This window comes from Ruditapes philippinarum, unplaced genomic scaffold (assembly GCF_026571515.1).
Source record: "Ruditapes philippinarum isolate M1 unplaced genomic scaffold, ASM2657151v2 ctg5709_1_1_1_1, whole genome shotgun sequence".
Classification (NCBI taxonomy): Eukaryota; Metazoa; Mollusca; class Bivalvia; order Venerida; family Veneridae; genus Ruditapes; species Ruditapes philippinarum.
The window spans coordinates 16,503-34,856 of NW_026867257.1; the positions used below are offsets into that span (position 1 = coordinate 16,503).

General features: G+C 31.6%; 1 protein-coding gene across 2 annotated transcripts; it reads left to right on the top strand.

Annotated features, from left to right (window-relative positions):
• Nucleotides 1-847: 847 nt before the first annotated feature.
• On the top strand, nucleotides 848-18,352 carry LOC132735438 (uncharacterized). Of its 2 annotated transcripts, none has more exons than XM_060722378.1 (9): nucleotides 848-948; nucleotides 4,020-4,108; nucleotides 4,685-6,223; nucleotides 7,151-7,316; nucleotides 7,859-8,116; nucleotides 8,468-8,667; nucleotides 9,190-9,373; nucleotides 10,915-11,133; nucleotides 18,027-18,352. In XM_060722378.1, the coding sequence occupies exons 3-9, from the start codon at nucleotides 6,164-6,166 to the stop codon at nucleotides 18,296-18,298; spliced, it is 1,359 nt and encodes a 452-aa protein (XP_060578361.1). In that variant the 5' UTR covers nucleotides 848-948; nucleotides 4,020-4,108; nucleotides 4,685-6,163; the 3' UTR covers nucleotides 18,299-18,352. The 2 variants fall into 2 exon arrangements, with proteins under 2 accessions (XP_060578361.1, XP_060578363.1); XM_060722380.1 differs by having other exon boundaries at nucleotides 9,193-9,373.
• Nucleotides 18,353-18,354: the final 2 nt, after the last annotated feature.

Below are 18,354 nucleotides of genomic sequence, written 5' to 3' on the forward strand. Positions count from 1 at the left end.
TAATTTGATTTGCTTTAGAGATAAAAAAAACACATTTAAACATCTTCTTCTACTAAACTAATTGACGGATGATCACAAAACTTTGTCTATAGCATTCTGAGAAAGTCTTTTATCAATTTTTTTCATATTAATTTCAGTGGCCCCTTTTAAGGCCCACTAAAACTAAGAAAAAAAAACTTTTACTATTTTCTGATTTAATTGATGAATGTATGATCACCAAACTTTGTAGCATTCTTAGAGTCTTTTTTATCAGGTTTGTTCAAATTAATCTTAGTGGCCTCTTTTATGAGCCATAAGAGCTTAACGTAGAAACAAACTTGTAAACATCTTCTTCTACTGCACTGATACACTAAAGTTTGTTTGTAGTTTTGTTAGATGATTCATTTTCAGGTTTGCTGAAATTAATGCGACGGTCCCTTTTAGGTACCTCGAGACCTAGAAAAAAAAAAAAATGCATTTCTAAATAATTTGAAATACTTACTTGAATGTTCTTTCTATTTCTTACTATGTTTGCTTTATAAGTCACATCCTTAAAATACTTGTTTACACGAACCGCACTTGCCACTTCATGAATTATTATTAGTGTCGAGAAATTTTATAAGTAGTGGGACAAGTTTTAATAATATAATTGAGCTGAACTTGCTTTTCGGCAAATTCAGTTGAACACCGAAAGACAGTTGTTTCTGGTCAGCAATTCAGGGCCATCATGGCTCTCTTATTTAAGAAAGGACTAGCTTTACTAGACCTAGTGTATGTTCTTGTATTAAACTAAGAAATATATTTTACTTAAAGATAAGCAAAGTGTATGTTTTTAACATTTTCATACCTAAATATTTTTTTCTTGAAGCTTACTACCTCTATGAAGTGCTTTGTCTCTAATGTGCCTATAGATGCCAGTGTTTTTTGTAATACTGATAATACCACTCTTCCTGGGAAAATATATTTCAGGTAAATCAAGTATTCATTTACATTTATTCAATCGGTATCTTATTAAAAAGTCGTAAACGTGTTTAGATGATTTAACAACTTTTAGTCAATGATACATTTAGTAAAGTATATAAAATTAGCTGATACTACATGTAATACTTTTTTGATATATTGTTTGTAAAGCAGATATATATTAAAACTGTTTTTGTCATTTATTGACTGATATGTTGTTTTATTTTGTTGCAAAAGCATGTAAACTTTTACCTACATATAAATTATGTTCTTTTTATATCCTCACAGCAGTCTAAAAACGCTCGCAAATGCATCATTGTCAGAATAATGTAGATATTATTTTTTAAACGAGTTTATGTTTTCATACTGCGATGGCATGTGTATGTTTTTATTTATCTCGTGCGCACGAGATACTATGTCGTGGCCACGAGTTACTAAGTTGTGGCAACGAGAAAGTTAAGTCGTGGGAACGAGATACTATGTCGTAGTCACGAGATACTATGTCGTGACCACGATTTACTAAGTCGTGGCCACGAGGTAATTAAGTGGTGAGCATGAGATATTATGTCGTGGTCACGACATAACTAAGTCGTGTGTAGAGATAATTACCCAGATCAGATTACACTATGAATTTTTGAAACAAAGAAAAAAATCTGTTTACAGTTTTACATGCAACACTTTTCTTTTAAAATACTGTAGTGTTCACTTTAAATTTGATACCTGTCTTAAATATCATATAAGAAAGTTACCATCTAAGGCCCATAAATTAGATATAAATTCTGACTAATTAATAGCCCTTTGTGCGGACAATTTTCATATGGAATTGGTCAGTTTGTACGTACAACGGCCTGTTTACCTTATACGATAACTTGAGAAGGAATTACTTCTGTTTCGTTTATTTGGCAGAGACAATACCCACGGAAAGTAGATAGCCTGTAAGGATGTTTGAGGTCAAGGGTCAAGGTAAACATGACACTTCATGTGAAATCCTTGTCTGTTTTATGATTTAGAAGGAATAATCCATGGTTTATATAACCTAGAAAGATCATTGCTCCTGATCAGTAGATGACACCTTATAATATTGAGGCCAATGGGTAAAAAATTAGGGTTACAATTACGCTAATTTAAAATCATAGACCAATCAATAACATGAATACATGGCATTTTACAGACAAGTGAAGTAGGGGCATCCTTGTACTATAGCACATGTCTAGTTAATTAGGAAAATTTACATACATAGTGGAATCTGATTGCATGGCTACTTATCTCGTATGCACGACTTAATTATCTCGTGACCGCGACTTATTAACTCGTGGCCACGGCATAGTATCCCGCTTCCACGACCAAATTATCTCGTGGCCACGACTAAGTAACTCATGGCCACGACAATGTATCTCTTGGCAACGACATAGTATTTCCTGACCACGACTTAAATATCTCGTGGCCACGACTTTGTAACTCGTGGCCACGACATAGTATCTCTTGACCACGATATAGTTTCTCCTGACCACGACTTAATTATCTCGTGGCCATGACTTAGTAACTCGTGGCCACGACATAGTATCTCGTTCTTACGACTTTACTATCTTGTGGCCACGGTTAAGTAACTCGTGACCACTACATAGTTGCTCGTGAGCACGAGATAAAAAACACAGACACACGTAACTGTTGTGTCACCGTAGTATCATATTTCAATAAACAAGCTAATTTTAACTCAGTTGCTGTGCATATATTAAACACTTTGTACATGTAAAATGTCAACTAGCAAATATGCAAGTTAAGGGAGAAATTCACATCAGTTAGGGAAAGGACACTCTTATAGTGTGTAGCGTTAATTTTTGTTGAGAAGAGAATTTGTTGTTTTGAAGGGAGTTTTGTTAATTTGTTGAAGTTGGTTGAATTCAATTGTGGTGATCTTACTTGATCAGGGTTCATTGGTTGTAAATAGTTGTATGCATTTTTGGTTGTTGATTTATGTCTGCTTGGTAAGACATTGGTTGAATGATGGAATGATTTTGTCTGGTCAAGATTATATAAATTGATGCTTTGTTTTGAGGATATATGTAAATATTGGATGCGTTAGTTTAAGTTGTTTTCTAATGCTGATTAGATTTATTGAAGTTAATATTGTTGGTTGAACGTTTTTGGTTTATACTGTATCTTAGAGTTGTAAAAATATTTAATTTGTGTCCTTCATTTTGTGGCAATTTAATTGTTTTGTTTGATCATAAGTTGTTTAGAGCTTGGGCTCGCCAGGTGTCTAGTATTGTTTCGTATAAAAGACGTTTACGTGAAAAGATATTTCGTATACATGGTTGATAAATGATGTGTGCTTGTTTTTGGGTGTAAATAATGATCAGAGTTCTTTGTTTTGGGTGTAAATAATAATCAGAGTGTGTTGTTTAGATGTATATATAAACACATGTCCATATATTTATATGGATTTGAGACAGAAAAAGATAAAAACACCTATAATAATAGTGTTAACTAAACAATTACATGCTAATTTTCTAACTGAGAATATTTCAATTTTAAGTCAGGCGGTGCTGTCCAGCCTCCATATCTTTGAAATTGGCTGTAGTTTTTTATTACTTTATCTCTATTAGATTAAATAACACTAAGGCAGTCATTCTCATGACAATCATTTTAATTTATTTATTAGTTTATACTTACGCAGACTCACAAGCAATAGCTATAAGTTCCCAACAAAATTTAAGGCAGCCGCTCATTAGATATAAAGATTTCCTTTAAATAAGTAAATTTAATCACTTGAGCTAGAATAACCGCGCTGCCAAAACTTTAAATGACCCAAGTTTTTCTTTTTCTTTACAGCTAATATGCTGGATTATATGAATATTACTAATTCCAAATGTGTAAAATTTTTACGATTCACTTTTTTGACAGTCATTATTAAAGTTTCATACAGGTCTACGAATTTATTTGATGCTGGTTTATCTTATAATTAGAGTTCTGAAACACATCAATAAAATCAAAACACAAAGGGTATGTTGCATCATAGAAAAATATAATATAACAAATAATAATGAAGGTTTTGTAATCTTTAGTGTTTGAAATTGCAGGAGAACCCAAGGCCGGTTTTTCATATTTGCTTTGAGTACATACATCGGCAATATGTCATTTAAGGTTTACACAACGAGTATAGAAGAACGTAAGTACAAGTCAAGTGCCTTAACATAATAAAGTTAGGCAACCCTTTGTATAGTGATATATTAATTTTACCGAGTACACATTTGATATAAAAAGAGTTAACAAATATGTTTTGTTGAATAAGTTGATAAAATATACACAATTAATTGCTTTTTAAGCGTACTTAATATTTCATATACTCACCTTTGAATTTACAAAATTATAATGAGGTACTTGTTTTATAGTTCGGATAACAATATTAATTACCGAAACATTAAACTTCTAGACAATACGTTATTCCTAAGCCAATTCTTAATTAGATGGATTGCGATCGTGGGGGATAATTGTATTTGCTAGTGGAATGCCAGGATCATCATCATTCTTCAAATTTGTCACAATCGTTTGACCCTATTTGCAACGCTTTATTTTATTTCTTTCTATGTATTATACAAGCAAAAAATATCCACCATTTTTATCGCGCATTAAACCTATTCAGTGACTTCTTTTGATTCCTTGTTATATTTTGGTTGTGTTAAACTAGCCAGTATGTTGCTGATTCTGTTGAATTTAATATATATTTCCTATCTCAACGTTCTAGAAAATGGTGAGCCATGTTTTGAAAATATTGATGTAGACTACGAACATATCGCAGGTAGGCAGATTACTGTTTCCTCTGCGCATCCAAAACAAATACTGTCAGAGACAAAAGACAGTTACACTTCTTGGATTCCCGACATTACAGACATGACACCTTGGATTTTGGTTTGTTAAATTAATTTTCTACTAATTAAAATATAATAAGACCTTTCATCATACATTAAGAGATGCATGTGCTTTTTTAAAATTCTAATAGTGTCCAAAATTGTAAATTTGATTGTAAAGCAAAAAAATGAGAAAATATTTAATCATATTCGATACATTTCGTTCTGTAGTATGACCTAGGAAATATATTTAGTTAATGAACGTGTTTAATAAAATTCTAGTTATGTACATTCACGGAGACTGCATGGATTTTTGTCGACTTATTATGTTTATGCCTCAATTCTTTTTTTGAAATTAGGTAGATCTAAATAATTTTTGAACTCGTTATCGTTTTGACACAATGCTTTTTTAATAAAAAATGAATTATATATTTCAGATATTAGTGTCGACTTGTGATCGTTATTAGTTTTAATAGGATGTTCTTATCAACTTTATTATAACGTATTTTCCTGTTTATTTTATTATATCACTGTTATAATAAGGTGCCATAATTATCTAATAAACTACAGAAAAAATATGTATAAAAGTATAAATTCTTTTATAAATATGATTTTATATATAGGGTAGGGAAAACAACTATATTTATTAATATTTAAGACATATTCGTTCGTCCGTCGTGGTTACGACCATTTATTCTCGACCAATATGTTAAAATGTTGCTTGCAACTGGATATTCATATGAAACAATTCGCTCTGAAAAATCGAAAAAAAAATCTTACACCGGCTGTCGGTTCAGACGACAATGTCTAGCTAGATGGTTACTGTTTAAGATAAGAAGGCTCTCCCGGATTTCCGTGAAAAAGTTACCCGAGAACTAGATATTCCGTTTGTATAGACAGCAGGTGCTTTATTCTGTTTTCTTGCATACAACATATTACTCATATTTCGAGAAAAAAATGCAAAAATTCATTCTTAAAAGGAACGCGTGCATAACTTCATTTGAAGCAAGTTACTTGTCTTGCACAGGGTTTGTAAGACAGGGGTTTCTCGCACCTGTGTAAACAGTAGGAAATCCTGTTTTGATATGCAAGAAAATCCTTTAACACCCTTAAAGCCAAAAGATATAAATCTAAAAAAAAAGAATCTCCAACAAACGCAAAATTGAATATTTTGATGTAGTATATACACACTAGAAGTGTCAAGAATTAATAGAGAGTGAAAACATGGCTAATCTTATTGTTTCGTTATAATAAAAAAAAAATCAAAGTGACAAATATTCTTGATCAAAATTAATTTATTCAACTAGGTGGATTTATTCACTTTAACAACAATAGAAGGATTTGGTATTAATTTTCCAAACGATTGTGATGCGTGGATGGCATTTAGTTTCTATCATGGCACGAATAAGGACGATCTACAGCTATACAATGACATGGTAAATTCGTCTGTGTTAATAATGCAATGAAATGCTTAAATCATTAAATCATGAAATAAAATTTTAATCAAGTATTCAGAAGATAAAGAAATCCACGAACTGTATATAATGTTCGCCAGTCCCTGATTGTGTGCAACGATTATCAACAGATCTAACCTCTATCTCTCTATCTTGCTGAAACTGATAGTGATAAGTCTTTGTTACTCGTTGTTCATGTTTAAATTTTAATACCAGGACAAATTTTAAACTGTTCCAAGCTCATAGCTAGGCCAATCTATGACACAAATACATCGAGTTGAGTCTTTCAAATGCATATCTGACTCATTTATAAAGATGAGCTCGTACAATTATGCTATTTATTTTGTCTATTTCGTTTGCAATTTTATAAGTCGGGTCGGATATATTTCCAGGAAAAGCTTTAAGATCACCTGGTATTTTGTTCAAACTCAAAATCTATATAGCTTTTAATATTTGCATAAAAAGTGTAAAAAAATAATTTCATCTTGTCTTCACATTTTAGTTAAATGAACAATAATGAAATATCGCCCATTATATTTCATTAGTTTATAGTTGAAACTATTGCTCGTTTAAAATGAAATGTTCACGTAAGATACCATGGTCAAGTGATGAACGACATATACAAACATAAGGTTATAGATATTTTTGTCAATAAGGATAATCCGAAGAAAGTATATACACGTTGAATTAGATGTGTACATGTTCAGTTTTGTTCTGGGATGTAGGCGTTTATAGGTACCCAAAAGTGACAGAACAATAATGTATATGCCATCTTTATACTTAAGATTATCATCGAAATGTTATTATAATCGCAGTTTTCACAGCCTGTCGGTGAAAATAAGAATAGTCAGCCATTTGGTTTTAACTACAATGAAACAAACAAATTACTGCTAATTTATTTATTTTCAGGAATTAAGAATATCCCCATTTTTTAAATTACGGAAAAATTTGACAAAAATGTTCACTTTTCCGAGACCAATCAAAACAACATACGTTAAATTCAGTAAAGTACTTGAAAATCCAGCAGACAAATCTAGATGTCTTAGTTTCAAATTGTTCGGCTGTAAAAAGACAGGTTAGTAGAAAATATTATGAATTGTAGTGCATTATTTTCTGTAAACAGTTGTAATTGTATTATTTCAAAGGGAATGAAGCGAAGATTAACGCACGATTAACTGGATAGTTAGTAACATACTTGTAAAATAATGCATGATATAAATATAAAATACCATGATTTTGCTTGCAATTATATCAGAATTTTTGATCAAGTGAAATTTGCTTACTTTGCGTAAGCACTAGTATCAGCGGCGATGACTTTAATAATTATTTTCTTATATGAATATAATTTATGTAAGTATTTAAAAAAAATTAATCAATGCAAATATTTGTATGTTTCAAAGTTACAGCTAGAATCTTTCAATCATTTCTTGAAACCTGGTTTTGAAATACCTTTAACGCTGATGTTTTCAAAATTAAAAGACATACCAAAATACAATAATAGCAAATACTTCAAAAATTTAGGTATTTTCATTACCGGTCACACCACGTTAAACAAAACACGTCCTATGCTATATTTGTAATGACTTTTCATGTCGGAGAAATGATACATTTGAACAGGTATCACTAATATCAACAGCGGCAGTTTATCTGAACTGGTGCCTCTTAAACAAGAATTACGATCTGGAGATTCATATCTTATTGGAAATATAAGTGTAGAGGAGTGTAAACGCCTTTGTAGCTCGAACATAAGTTGTAGTGTTGCCAATATCAATGAAGATAGACTTTGTCAGCACTACATGTGTAGTCAACTTGGAATATGGAAACATTCTATGATAGCCAATGGTAGTCATTGGTTTGCAAAACTACACAACTATGGTACGTGAATATTTTCGTATTTGTTTTTCTTTTATTCATTTTGTCGTATGTCGATCCCAACAAAGTAATGGGAAACGTCATTTTTTGAAAAAGATCTTCATTCAAAGATTTTGCATTTTGTTTCTGATGTCACAGTTTTTACTTTCATTGTTCGTTATCAGGTAATAAAAAATAAACATGTCCCATATATTTTTAAACTCGATTTTGAACACTTTCCAAGACTCGTTTTAAATTAAAGGAAAAGTCACGAGAAATCCATTATTATAAGACGCGTTTGTTAAGACTTTTTATATAACATTTAATTCAGCAGAAAAATTAACAACATCGTTTAATATTTTCTTGTCAACACAGTACATCTGATGGTATTTCCGAGAGTGAACAACTCGGATGGATCGTTTTTTGGAAACGTACAGTACGTTCATACAGACTCCATAATAGCGTCATTAAGTTACCCCTTTAAAACAATATTAGATAGTGATATACAATGGATTGTAAATTTTGAGCCACGTCAGTTTGCTAAACTAGTTTTCACTAACCTAACATTATCTGAGGTATGACATTACATTTATCTTAATATACGTATAACATTGAATCTTATTAAGTATGTACAATAAAATTAAAACAATAGAAAAATCCAAAAGAAACAATAGCAAAACAAACAAAAACACAGCAATGTCTGTGATTGTGTTGTGTGCCAAAATTTCAAGAATCATTTTTTATTTGATATTTTACTGTTTTTACGTTATTAATTTTGGTTGGGAGTGGTCATTGTAAAAAATGTTTCTACAGTTTAAAATTGTATGTTTTTATAAATACAATTTCAGTACAATGAACGATACCTGCAAGAGTGAGAAAAATTTAAATGATTTGAAATCTATTTCTAAAATTACTTTTGGCCGACTTTTCTTATTTATAACGATTCCGTTAAATTTAAACTCGACACTTCCTCATTTATTATAATTTACATCGCTTAACTTAAAATTCATAGAATTATAAGATACATTTGCACAAATGTTCCTTTTGCAAGAAGTTATATATAAATTTGAGATTGCTATATGATATTTTCTTTTAAGCAGTGTGAACTTATTGTTAAAACATCACAAGAAAGCAACAGTGGATTCGCCATAGATGAGCTTTTAAACGAAGAAGTATTTGTAATAGAAACAAACAAAAATCTGTTGTTTTTAACAACTATTCCCAAAACGATATTGTCATCTACATGTAAAATAAAATTCCGGGCAATTGTTACCGCTGAAGGTACATTTAATATATATTGTATTCAAATTAAGATACATCAGTCATAATTTCAAATAGAAGCTTTTTTGTTTTTACTTTATACTTGTTAGGTCGACTTTTTTTAAGTAGAGGTAGTTCAGTTCTGGCGACGTTACCGTTGCTGTCCGCAAACTTGTACCTGGATCATCACTTTTTTAGTTCTAGGTGTATTGTCTTCATACTTGGCCACAACAATTCTTGGGACAAGACATTTCAGTAAACGTGGACCACACCAACCTTGACATTCATCAATAATAACCTTGACTTTCAAGGTCAAAAGTCAAAATTTTGCTTGTTCTTGCTGTTATTGACTGTAACTTTGTTATTTTTCAATGGATTGTCTTCAAATTTAAACATAATATTCTTGAAGGATAGCCCTTTAAAATAACCAAACAGACCTTGATCTTAATTTGTAAATGACCTCGACTTTCAAGGTCAAAAGTCCAAATTTAAATAGCCCTATAAATGCTTATATATAAATGTTTGTATGTATATCTTTTTTCTTCTGTTATACACATGCGGATATATATTGAAAGAATTCTAATGTTACAAGATAGACTGATTAAATTTATAAAAAGGAAACGTTAAGATTTGTTCAAACATTTCTTCGTTTGCTTTTAGAAAAAGTTGAATGTCGAGCGTTGCCCTTGCCCGGCCGTGGCTCTTGTTTCAATTTATGCTGTAAACATGACAGGCTTTAAAAAAATATGTTAACATTTTGTCTGAATTCAAGTTACTGCGTGGTATATTATATAGAGGTGTAATTACATCGATGCTTTGTTATTACGTCCTTTGTTTTTAAAAGGATCAAACGAAAGGAATATGTCCGTTAAATATTAGTATTATTCTCAACAGTGCAGTCGAAAGACTTTCACATTTCGCAATTACTTCGTGCAAATTTGGTTTTCATAATGACTTCTGTCCTTTTTACGAAATTCAATATAACCTTATTTAATAGCATTTCTGTCATTTTTATTTCACATGACTTAACTTCTATATATAAAGGTCGTATTTAAGCATTTTAATGAAGATATATCGAGTGTAGTTAAATACACCTAGTCTTCTTTTCAACAAGCAAGATATTTAAACTGCTATATACTTCGATATAATATAATATATTATTGTGACGGATAAAACAGAATAACCATGAAAGCGTCGTACAAATATACTTTGATCTTTACCATTATATTCTGAAATAGTTATACATTCAATTTGAAAAAGCTTTGTTGGTCCCATATTTTGTAAATATAATGGATATAATAAAAGGAGAGTCACGTTGCTTTTAACATGATTCGAAAACTTAACGAACTTGCTAACATGTAATTACATACTATTTAACCAAAATAACATCGTAAATGTACACTTTCAAAATATTTTTGTTTAAAAACAATTTCTTTCTAGAACTTAGCAATCATCCTTCATTAGTTTTATTCCGTATTTTATTTCAAAACGGTCTGGAACTTATATTGTTTCAGACTGTCGTTAATAACATGATTGCCATAGTCTTTTTCCTTTCCTTCCAGAAATTCCAGCCTGCTTTGAATTCAATTTACTTGAACATTCGAGAAGACATTTCAAAAGAAGAAAGGAACTTTGCAAAGAACCAGTCATGTTCCTTACATCCCTTTCGTATCTAAATCTTAATCAAAATTTGGAAGAAATGTTTACAATCAAAGCCGGGGAACATCAAAGCATCGAACTTACCTTCATTGATTTTTACACACCGTGTTATAAGGTTAACGGTAAGTAAATTCGTTAGGTTACTAAAGGTTTAAATTTATCTTTGACTGACAGAGGTTGAAAATATATAATAGGTATTACCGCTTTGTTCGATTATTAAGATCTTCGTGCTGTTCACATTGCACATGTTTCGTTGGATTGTGGCTGTTTGTATATTTCAAATTTCACTATCTATTTTCATGATTAACTATTGAATATGCTTAATTTGGTGCCAGTGTCTGTAAACGGTAGCTCGCACATTTCAGTTCCGTCCATGAACAGTCTCAGTCAAACCGAGCCTGCAACATTTTCAGTTTATTTGATTTAGACATCTTTTTGCTGTTTTTCTTTTTCTCAATATGACCGATTTTAGAATTTAGAAATAATGCGAACAATCAAGTGATCACGGTTTTTCATTTCTTATATATTTCGCAACATTTTTTTTGTCAGCGAATAATTCCCATCAACAACCGGTGCCTTGATAAAAACCTTGGTATGAAAATAAAAAAAAAATAAAACAATCCCCCACTCCCGCCAAAATACAACAACAACAAAACAAAAAAACGCACACACAAAACAACAACAGCATACGCAGAAAATAGTAGACCAGGAGCTTAAAGAACACAACAAATTAAGTATGAAAATGAGCATATCCCATAAGGATGTAACATAACACTATTTATTATATAATCTATAAATAGCTTTGAAATGCCTTTCCCTGATTGGCTAACAAGCAACTTTTTGTAAAAAATAACAGGTCAATATCAGAGTATATTCACTGTTTTTTTCCTAAAAATAGATTTTCAGAGTATATTCACCGGTTTTTCTTCTAAAAATAGATTTTCTGGAAATGCCCTGAAAGACACGAGACTATGACGTGATGTCACGCCAAATTTGTTGTTATATATTATTCTGATAAAAAAAATGGATAAATCTTAAATAAGAGTCAAATAAGTCTATTTTAGTAACCGTCTTTACATTTTAAAGAACACTTAGAATAATTAAGCTTGCTAATGCGCTCATTAAAAAGATATTTTATGGAAAAATAAGACACGCTTTCGACGTAGGCAATGGCAGATTTAATAAGCCATATAAAAGCTATCTATAAATCATATAATAAAACAGATATGTACTTTTTAGGTGGTGAATATGATGTGATATGTACTGAAAAATTAATATTGACCTCGGCTATTTTTTCAGTACATATCACATCATATTCACCACCTAAAAAGTCCATATTTGTATAATATTGCATGTGTTACATTGTCTTTTCCCCATATGTAATAAAGAGAACTTGAGGTTTACTGGTTTGTTTTTAGTTTGTAGTGAGCATTTTACACAATGCCATGTTATATCAATAAAACACACGTTCAGTTCAATGCAATATTACAACACAACATAATTAATATTAATGTATGTAACATTAGTTGATGAATAATTTGTTTAATCAATTACTGGTGCCTTTTTAATTTTAATCACTTTGATATGTACATGCATTTTTTTCATAATATAAATATGTAAATAGGTGATTGGTGTGGCATTCCAAAAACATAGAAGGTGAGTTTCGCAGACTATAACAAAGAAAATAGAAAAAAAGATTGAGACACGAAACCTTCAATTTGAAAGTAAAAATCTTAACACTTTGTCATTACGGCTAGTTAGCCATGTGCTGTGTTAGTAACTTTTAGTTTTAAATAAACCATGTATACCGTTAATCCATAATATAAAATTCGTAACCCGATAATCACCGACAAAAGGTCATTGAATATTCAAATATTCAAATTCTCGGGTTGATATTGCCAAACAATACAGTAGCTATAGTAAGTAAACTGCAGTGAAGGGTCTCAAGTTTTCGTTCATAATTTAACTGCCAGCAGGCGCACGGCAGATTTGAAATAGAGACGTTTATGTGTGTCAGGAAATTGACTGCCTTGATGTGAATAATCTTACCATAACCAATTTCTAAGATATGAAGGCTGAGCACCACCACTTGACTAAAATTGAAATATCCCAAAAATAGCTTTAAAAAATCTTTTTGTAAAAAAACAAAAGAGCAGTAAAGATTAGATATTTGGCATTAAACATCTTCAAGTGGAAGTCTACCAAGTTTATTCAAATAAATGCCGTTGGGTCAAAATTGGTCTGGTCCCAGGGGGTCATTGATTTTCCTTAAATGTATATAGTAAAACCTTAAAAAATCTTCTTGTGAAAATCCAAAAGAGCTAGAGCTTAGATATTTGGCATAACACATTTTCTAGTTGATGCATACCATGTATGTTGAAATAAAACACCTAAGGTCAAAATTGGCCCACCCAACGGGATCAAGGTCGACAGTTCAATCCCCAGCCAGGTCAAGGTTTGTTTTCCTTCTCTTTTTCGTGTCACCATTTACTTAGTGGCAGGCTGAACTGTTTAATAAAATGGCTGCCAGATCAAAAATCAGAAAACAACATCTAAACAACACCTAAATCACTGGATCATTTTTGAAATAATTTTACACAAATATTACCTTGGTGACAGTGTACAAAAATTGTTCAGATAAAGTTGTCCATTGTTTTTAAATTGTGCTTCTGTGTTGAAAAGGGGCTCCCTTTGACCTTTTGACATATTTCCTAAATGCGCGATCCAGGGCTCTCTGGGCACTCTTGTTTTATCTTTTTCTATATCAAATCTATATAAACATTTCAAAAACAAACCGATTTTTTTACACCCGAAACAAAAAACTAAAGTCAAACACACACTATTCATTAACCACTTAATATACAAAATATCTTTTCACATGTCTTTTATAAGAAACAATACTAAACACCTGGCGAACCCAAACTCTAAACAACTTAATAATATGATAAAACAAAACAATAAAATCGCCACAACATTAAACAAATAAAATGAATTATTTTTAAGATACAGCATAAACCACAAACATTCAACCAAAAAAATTTCACAAAATATAATCAGCATCAGAAAACAACTAAAACTAAAACACCCAATATTTACAGATATCTGCCACGACAAAGCATCAACTATGATACTCTTGACAAGACAAAATCACTCAATACAACTCATTCAATATATACCAATTACAGTTGACTCTCAATAAGTCAAAATCGCTTTACTCAAAATTCCGCGTAAGTCGAAGAATTTCTAAAGTCCCGTCAAATTTCCTTCTTTATCTTTGTATTTTAACTCCGCTTAGGTCAAATTTTGACTTACCGAGACTCCTGTTTAGTCGAAAAGAAAATTTGGTCCCGTCAATTAAAGTCCAACATATTTTCATCTCAATTAGTCGAAGTGTGAAATCAGCCGACTGATCAAAGGTCGGCGACATCATGGTGTGATGTTGTCACTCGTGATTTACACGTTTCATAGTAATTATTTTTTAATTGCCGGTCATCATATTATTATTAACACGTCGTATAAGTGGCTTTAATCCGTTTCAGCACTTAATTGGTTTTAACAGTTAGATAACTAAATTAAAATTGATTACATTTCTTTAAGAAAGTTGACTCGTGCCAGTCTGACGGGTGTTAGTCAAATAACAGCCTAGGTATTGATGTGTTACCAACGTAAATGACATTGTATAATTAATGTTCCGTCATTTTGCATACATTTATTTGTACTTCCGGTTCACGATAGTTGCTACTTTCGTTTTCGTCCGATGATCAATTAAATCAAATATAATTGTGTGTATATGTTCACATTAATATACATGTATTAAATTTTGAATGATATATTTTGTTCATTATAATTTTAGTTTGTAAGTGATTTACCGTCATTTCAACGGTTAAATATTGCAGCATTGCCGCTAACAACAATAACAAACCTACTTCTTTCCACATTTAATCAGGCACATGTATATACATGTACGAATGTCAACGTAATGGCGGCAGTTCCACGTTACTCGAATTCCGTTTCTCTCGAAGTAAAATGCCCAGTCCCTTGGATTTCGAGTTACCGAGAGTCAACTGTATATCTTATCAAACTTGAACAACAAATATAATGCAACAACCAGAACAACTTATCGTAACCAATAAACGCTACATACATTAAGTGCGCTTTCCCATTTGCCCCTATTTTTTATTTTTTTATTTTTTTTTTTCATTGTGCCCTCACCTTACCCAACTCTTGTATCCCCTCCCTCTTTACTTTTTGGTTCTTTCAATTAATCAATAATTTCTTTTATTTGCTTGTCGGCTACTATCATTTCTTTTTAAGTATAATTAAAGTGATTAGCCTGTCCGTGCTCTGTCTTGCGCCATGTCCTGTTTTTGTTTTGGGCCTACTGGGCTCCTTGGCACTGGATCTGTTGCTGGGTCGTGTGGTGTTTGCGTTCATTGAACGTCGCCTTGTTGATCTTGTGTGCTAAATTTCCTTAAACCGATGTCAATTTCACCCATCGCATGATAATAAGAAAATATTCGCAAGTATTACGATTTGACATTTACATGTACAGACAGTTTATACACAAATGCGAACGGCAACATGTTTGAAAAGAACTGTATATTGAAATATGATAGTTCCACTACACATCTGTGTATCACTGTAGAAAGATATTCACTTGGGAAAAATATATATCTACAGATACACTGTATGATTATTCTGACAATGTGAAACCTTAACTTTTGTCTTTGTGTTTTATTATTCTATTAATTTGTTTTCTCTGCATGTTTAACTTTTCCAGCACATATGAGATTAATAAAAACCCTTCGTCAAGGTTACAGTTATCTTAACACATAGATAACCTATCGAGAAAATCAGGGCTTTTTTACAATACCTTGTCATGTGGCCATTTCTTTTTATCTTTTTCGTTTTTTTATTATCATCATATGAAAGTAAATTAGTTCACACATGTAAGTGGCACAATCCATTATCAGCACCATTTCGTACTTTATTGAAATATATTTAGATAAAATTAACATTATCGGCATTGACATTACTCTAAACGAGTACAGTTTGCTCTGGCGTATTGAAACGATTCTTTGTAACAAACATGCATATCCAAAAGATCAGGGTATACTTAAAATGTGTTGTCGGCCAACGGCGTCTAAAATCGGTTTTAATTCAAATAAAATTTAACAGGAAAAGTGAATATAAGGCGTATTATCATTGGTCATTTTAATTTTTATATAACAAACCAAATTGGTCATTCTAAAATCAAATTTAAAGAATAGTTCTTGCCATTCTTAGATATATTTTTTTCAAGATAGTTATCAAATAAATTAATAAGGATAGTTCTTGCCATTATAAAATTAAATTTAAAAAACAGATCTAAATTAAATTGTACGGGATAGTTTTTCTTTTAATTTCTAGTTAAATTGCTCTGAAATTCAAGTTCTGTTAAACCATTCCTCTATTTGTAATACATGTTTATCAAATGTTACTCTTTTGATTATACCACAAATTACGCATATGATTACAACAGTCATCAAACGTAAAAACAAAGGGACACCTAAATGAATACTGTGAAACAGAAATAGTTATACTTTGAAGAGACATCAATATCAGTATGCTTATAAATTAATTTCTGTGCTAACTCAACAAATTGTGGCAGCTGTTAACAGTTGCCCCGAAATTTACTTCATTGTTGTTCTATTCTTCGGGATGATTGATTCCAACACGTTTAAGTGTTGAGAATTGAGTACCGCTCAAGCTGGTGCTAAGGGGCTGAGGGATGTTGCACTTTTTTATTATCCCTCATGTACAGACTTACTGAAACCGAGTCTGCAATTTTCATGTAATTTTGTTATGGTTAGTGCCTCCTCCGAAGGATCACACTTTTTCTGGATTTTTTTTTACAATAACCTAAAGTTAGTGTCTTATGATCTTATTGTGCAGAAAAAATTTTTTTCGGCTTATTCGAAAGCCGTTATTGTGTCATATGCCAAATTGAAAATAGTATATTATTTTCCCAATCCACAGAAAAAATTCCCAATTTGAAGTTACGAAATAAAAATATTGAATAGAAAATTCAAAGATCTTTGAAAATAAGGGCTTTCCACTGTAATAGTGCTTAAATGTTTGGAGAGGCCATCCTAGACAGTAACTGTTTGCATTCATTTAATCACTGCAAAGTTTGAGTCATGCATTTTCCCCCAATGTTTTAACAAAACACTGCTGAAATTCCCAATTCCATGGGTATGGGTCATGATCCCAAAATCCCTGAGAAAGTCAATTTTGCTAACCCTCTGAAGAGCTATGAAGCGAAAACTATAAAAACATTCAACACAGATTCTTGTTTACGATAGTGATCAAAACTATTTTACATGTATACCTGTTGTTCAATAACAAATAGATTACTTGACTTTTATGGTGACCAACATTTGTTTATACGTTATGTTATGTTAATCAAAGAAAGGTATTTTTGTAGAAATAATCATGACTTCCTGTACGACAATTTACGACCTATATTATTCATCTCAAAATAAAGAAAAACAGAATCGAATTCCTACAGAACGCACAGAAAGGCAAAATTGAATATATTGCAGGTTCGGTTTGATTGAACTTGTTCATGGACGATACTAATAATGCAGACTAAGTCATGTCATATTTTAAACATTCTGCCGTGTTATCATGTTCTATGGCATTGTTACATGCAATGGTGGCACGTTTTTGTCCCTTTAAGGTTTTTTGTTTTCGTCTTCTACGTTAAATTTCATTCCTTCATCCTTATTTTTTCAGTTTTGTTGTGCGTTGTCCCAATCCGCACATGTAGGCATTTCAATCAATGTTCTTTTTAATGACCTTCTTGGTTTCTAAGAATTCGTATTTTGACACTTCGTCCTTGACTCGCATGGGGTCCCATTTTTTTTTGGTGTCCTGCTGCTTGGCTCATTGCTTATTTTGCTGGGTTTTGTTGCAGGAAGCGTTTATTCAATGCCGCACTTTCTATTTGATCTTCTTCTTGACATTGATACAGGAAATTTGAGATCAAGATTCGCTATTGAGGATGCCGATGGAGAGCACGATTTTTGTTCACAATGTCTACCGCCAGAAAAATACAAATCAAAAAGTTCAGAGATTCATATATATTTTCGAGTTTTGCATGGAGAACGACTAAATGATGGAGCAGTCATGGGACAAAATGAAGGATTTCGAATACAGTATAGACTATCAGATCATAATCTTCAAAGGTACACAACTGACGTAGAAAAATATAGGTCATCAGGCATGTATGATTATATCCTTTAATTTCGAGTAAATACATACATAGTTTTATTTCTAAATACTGCCATATCTATACTTTT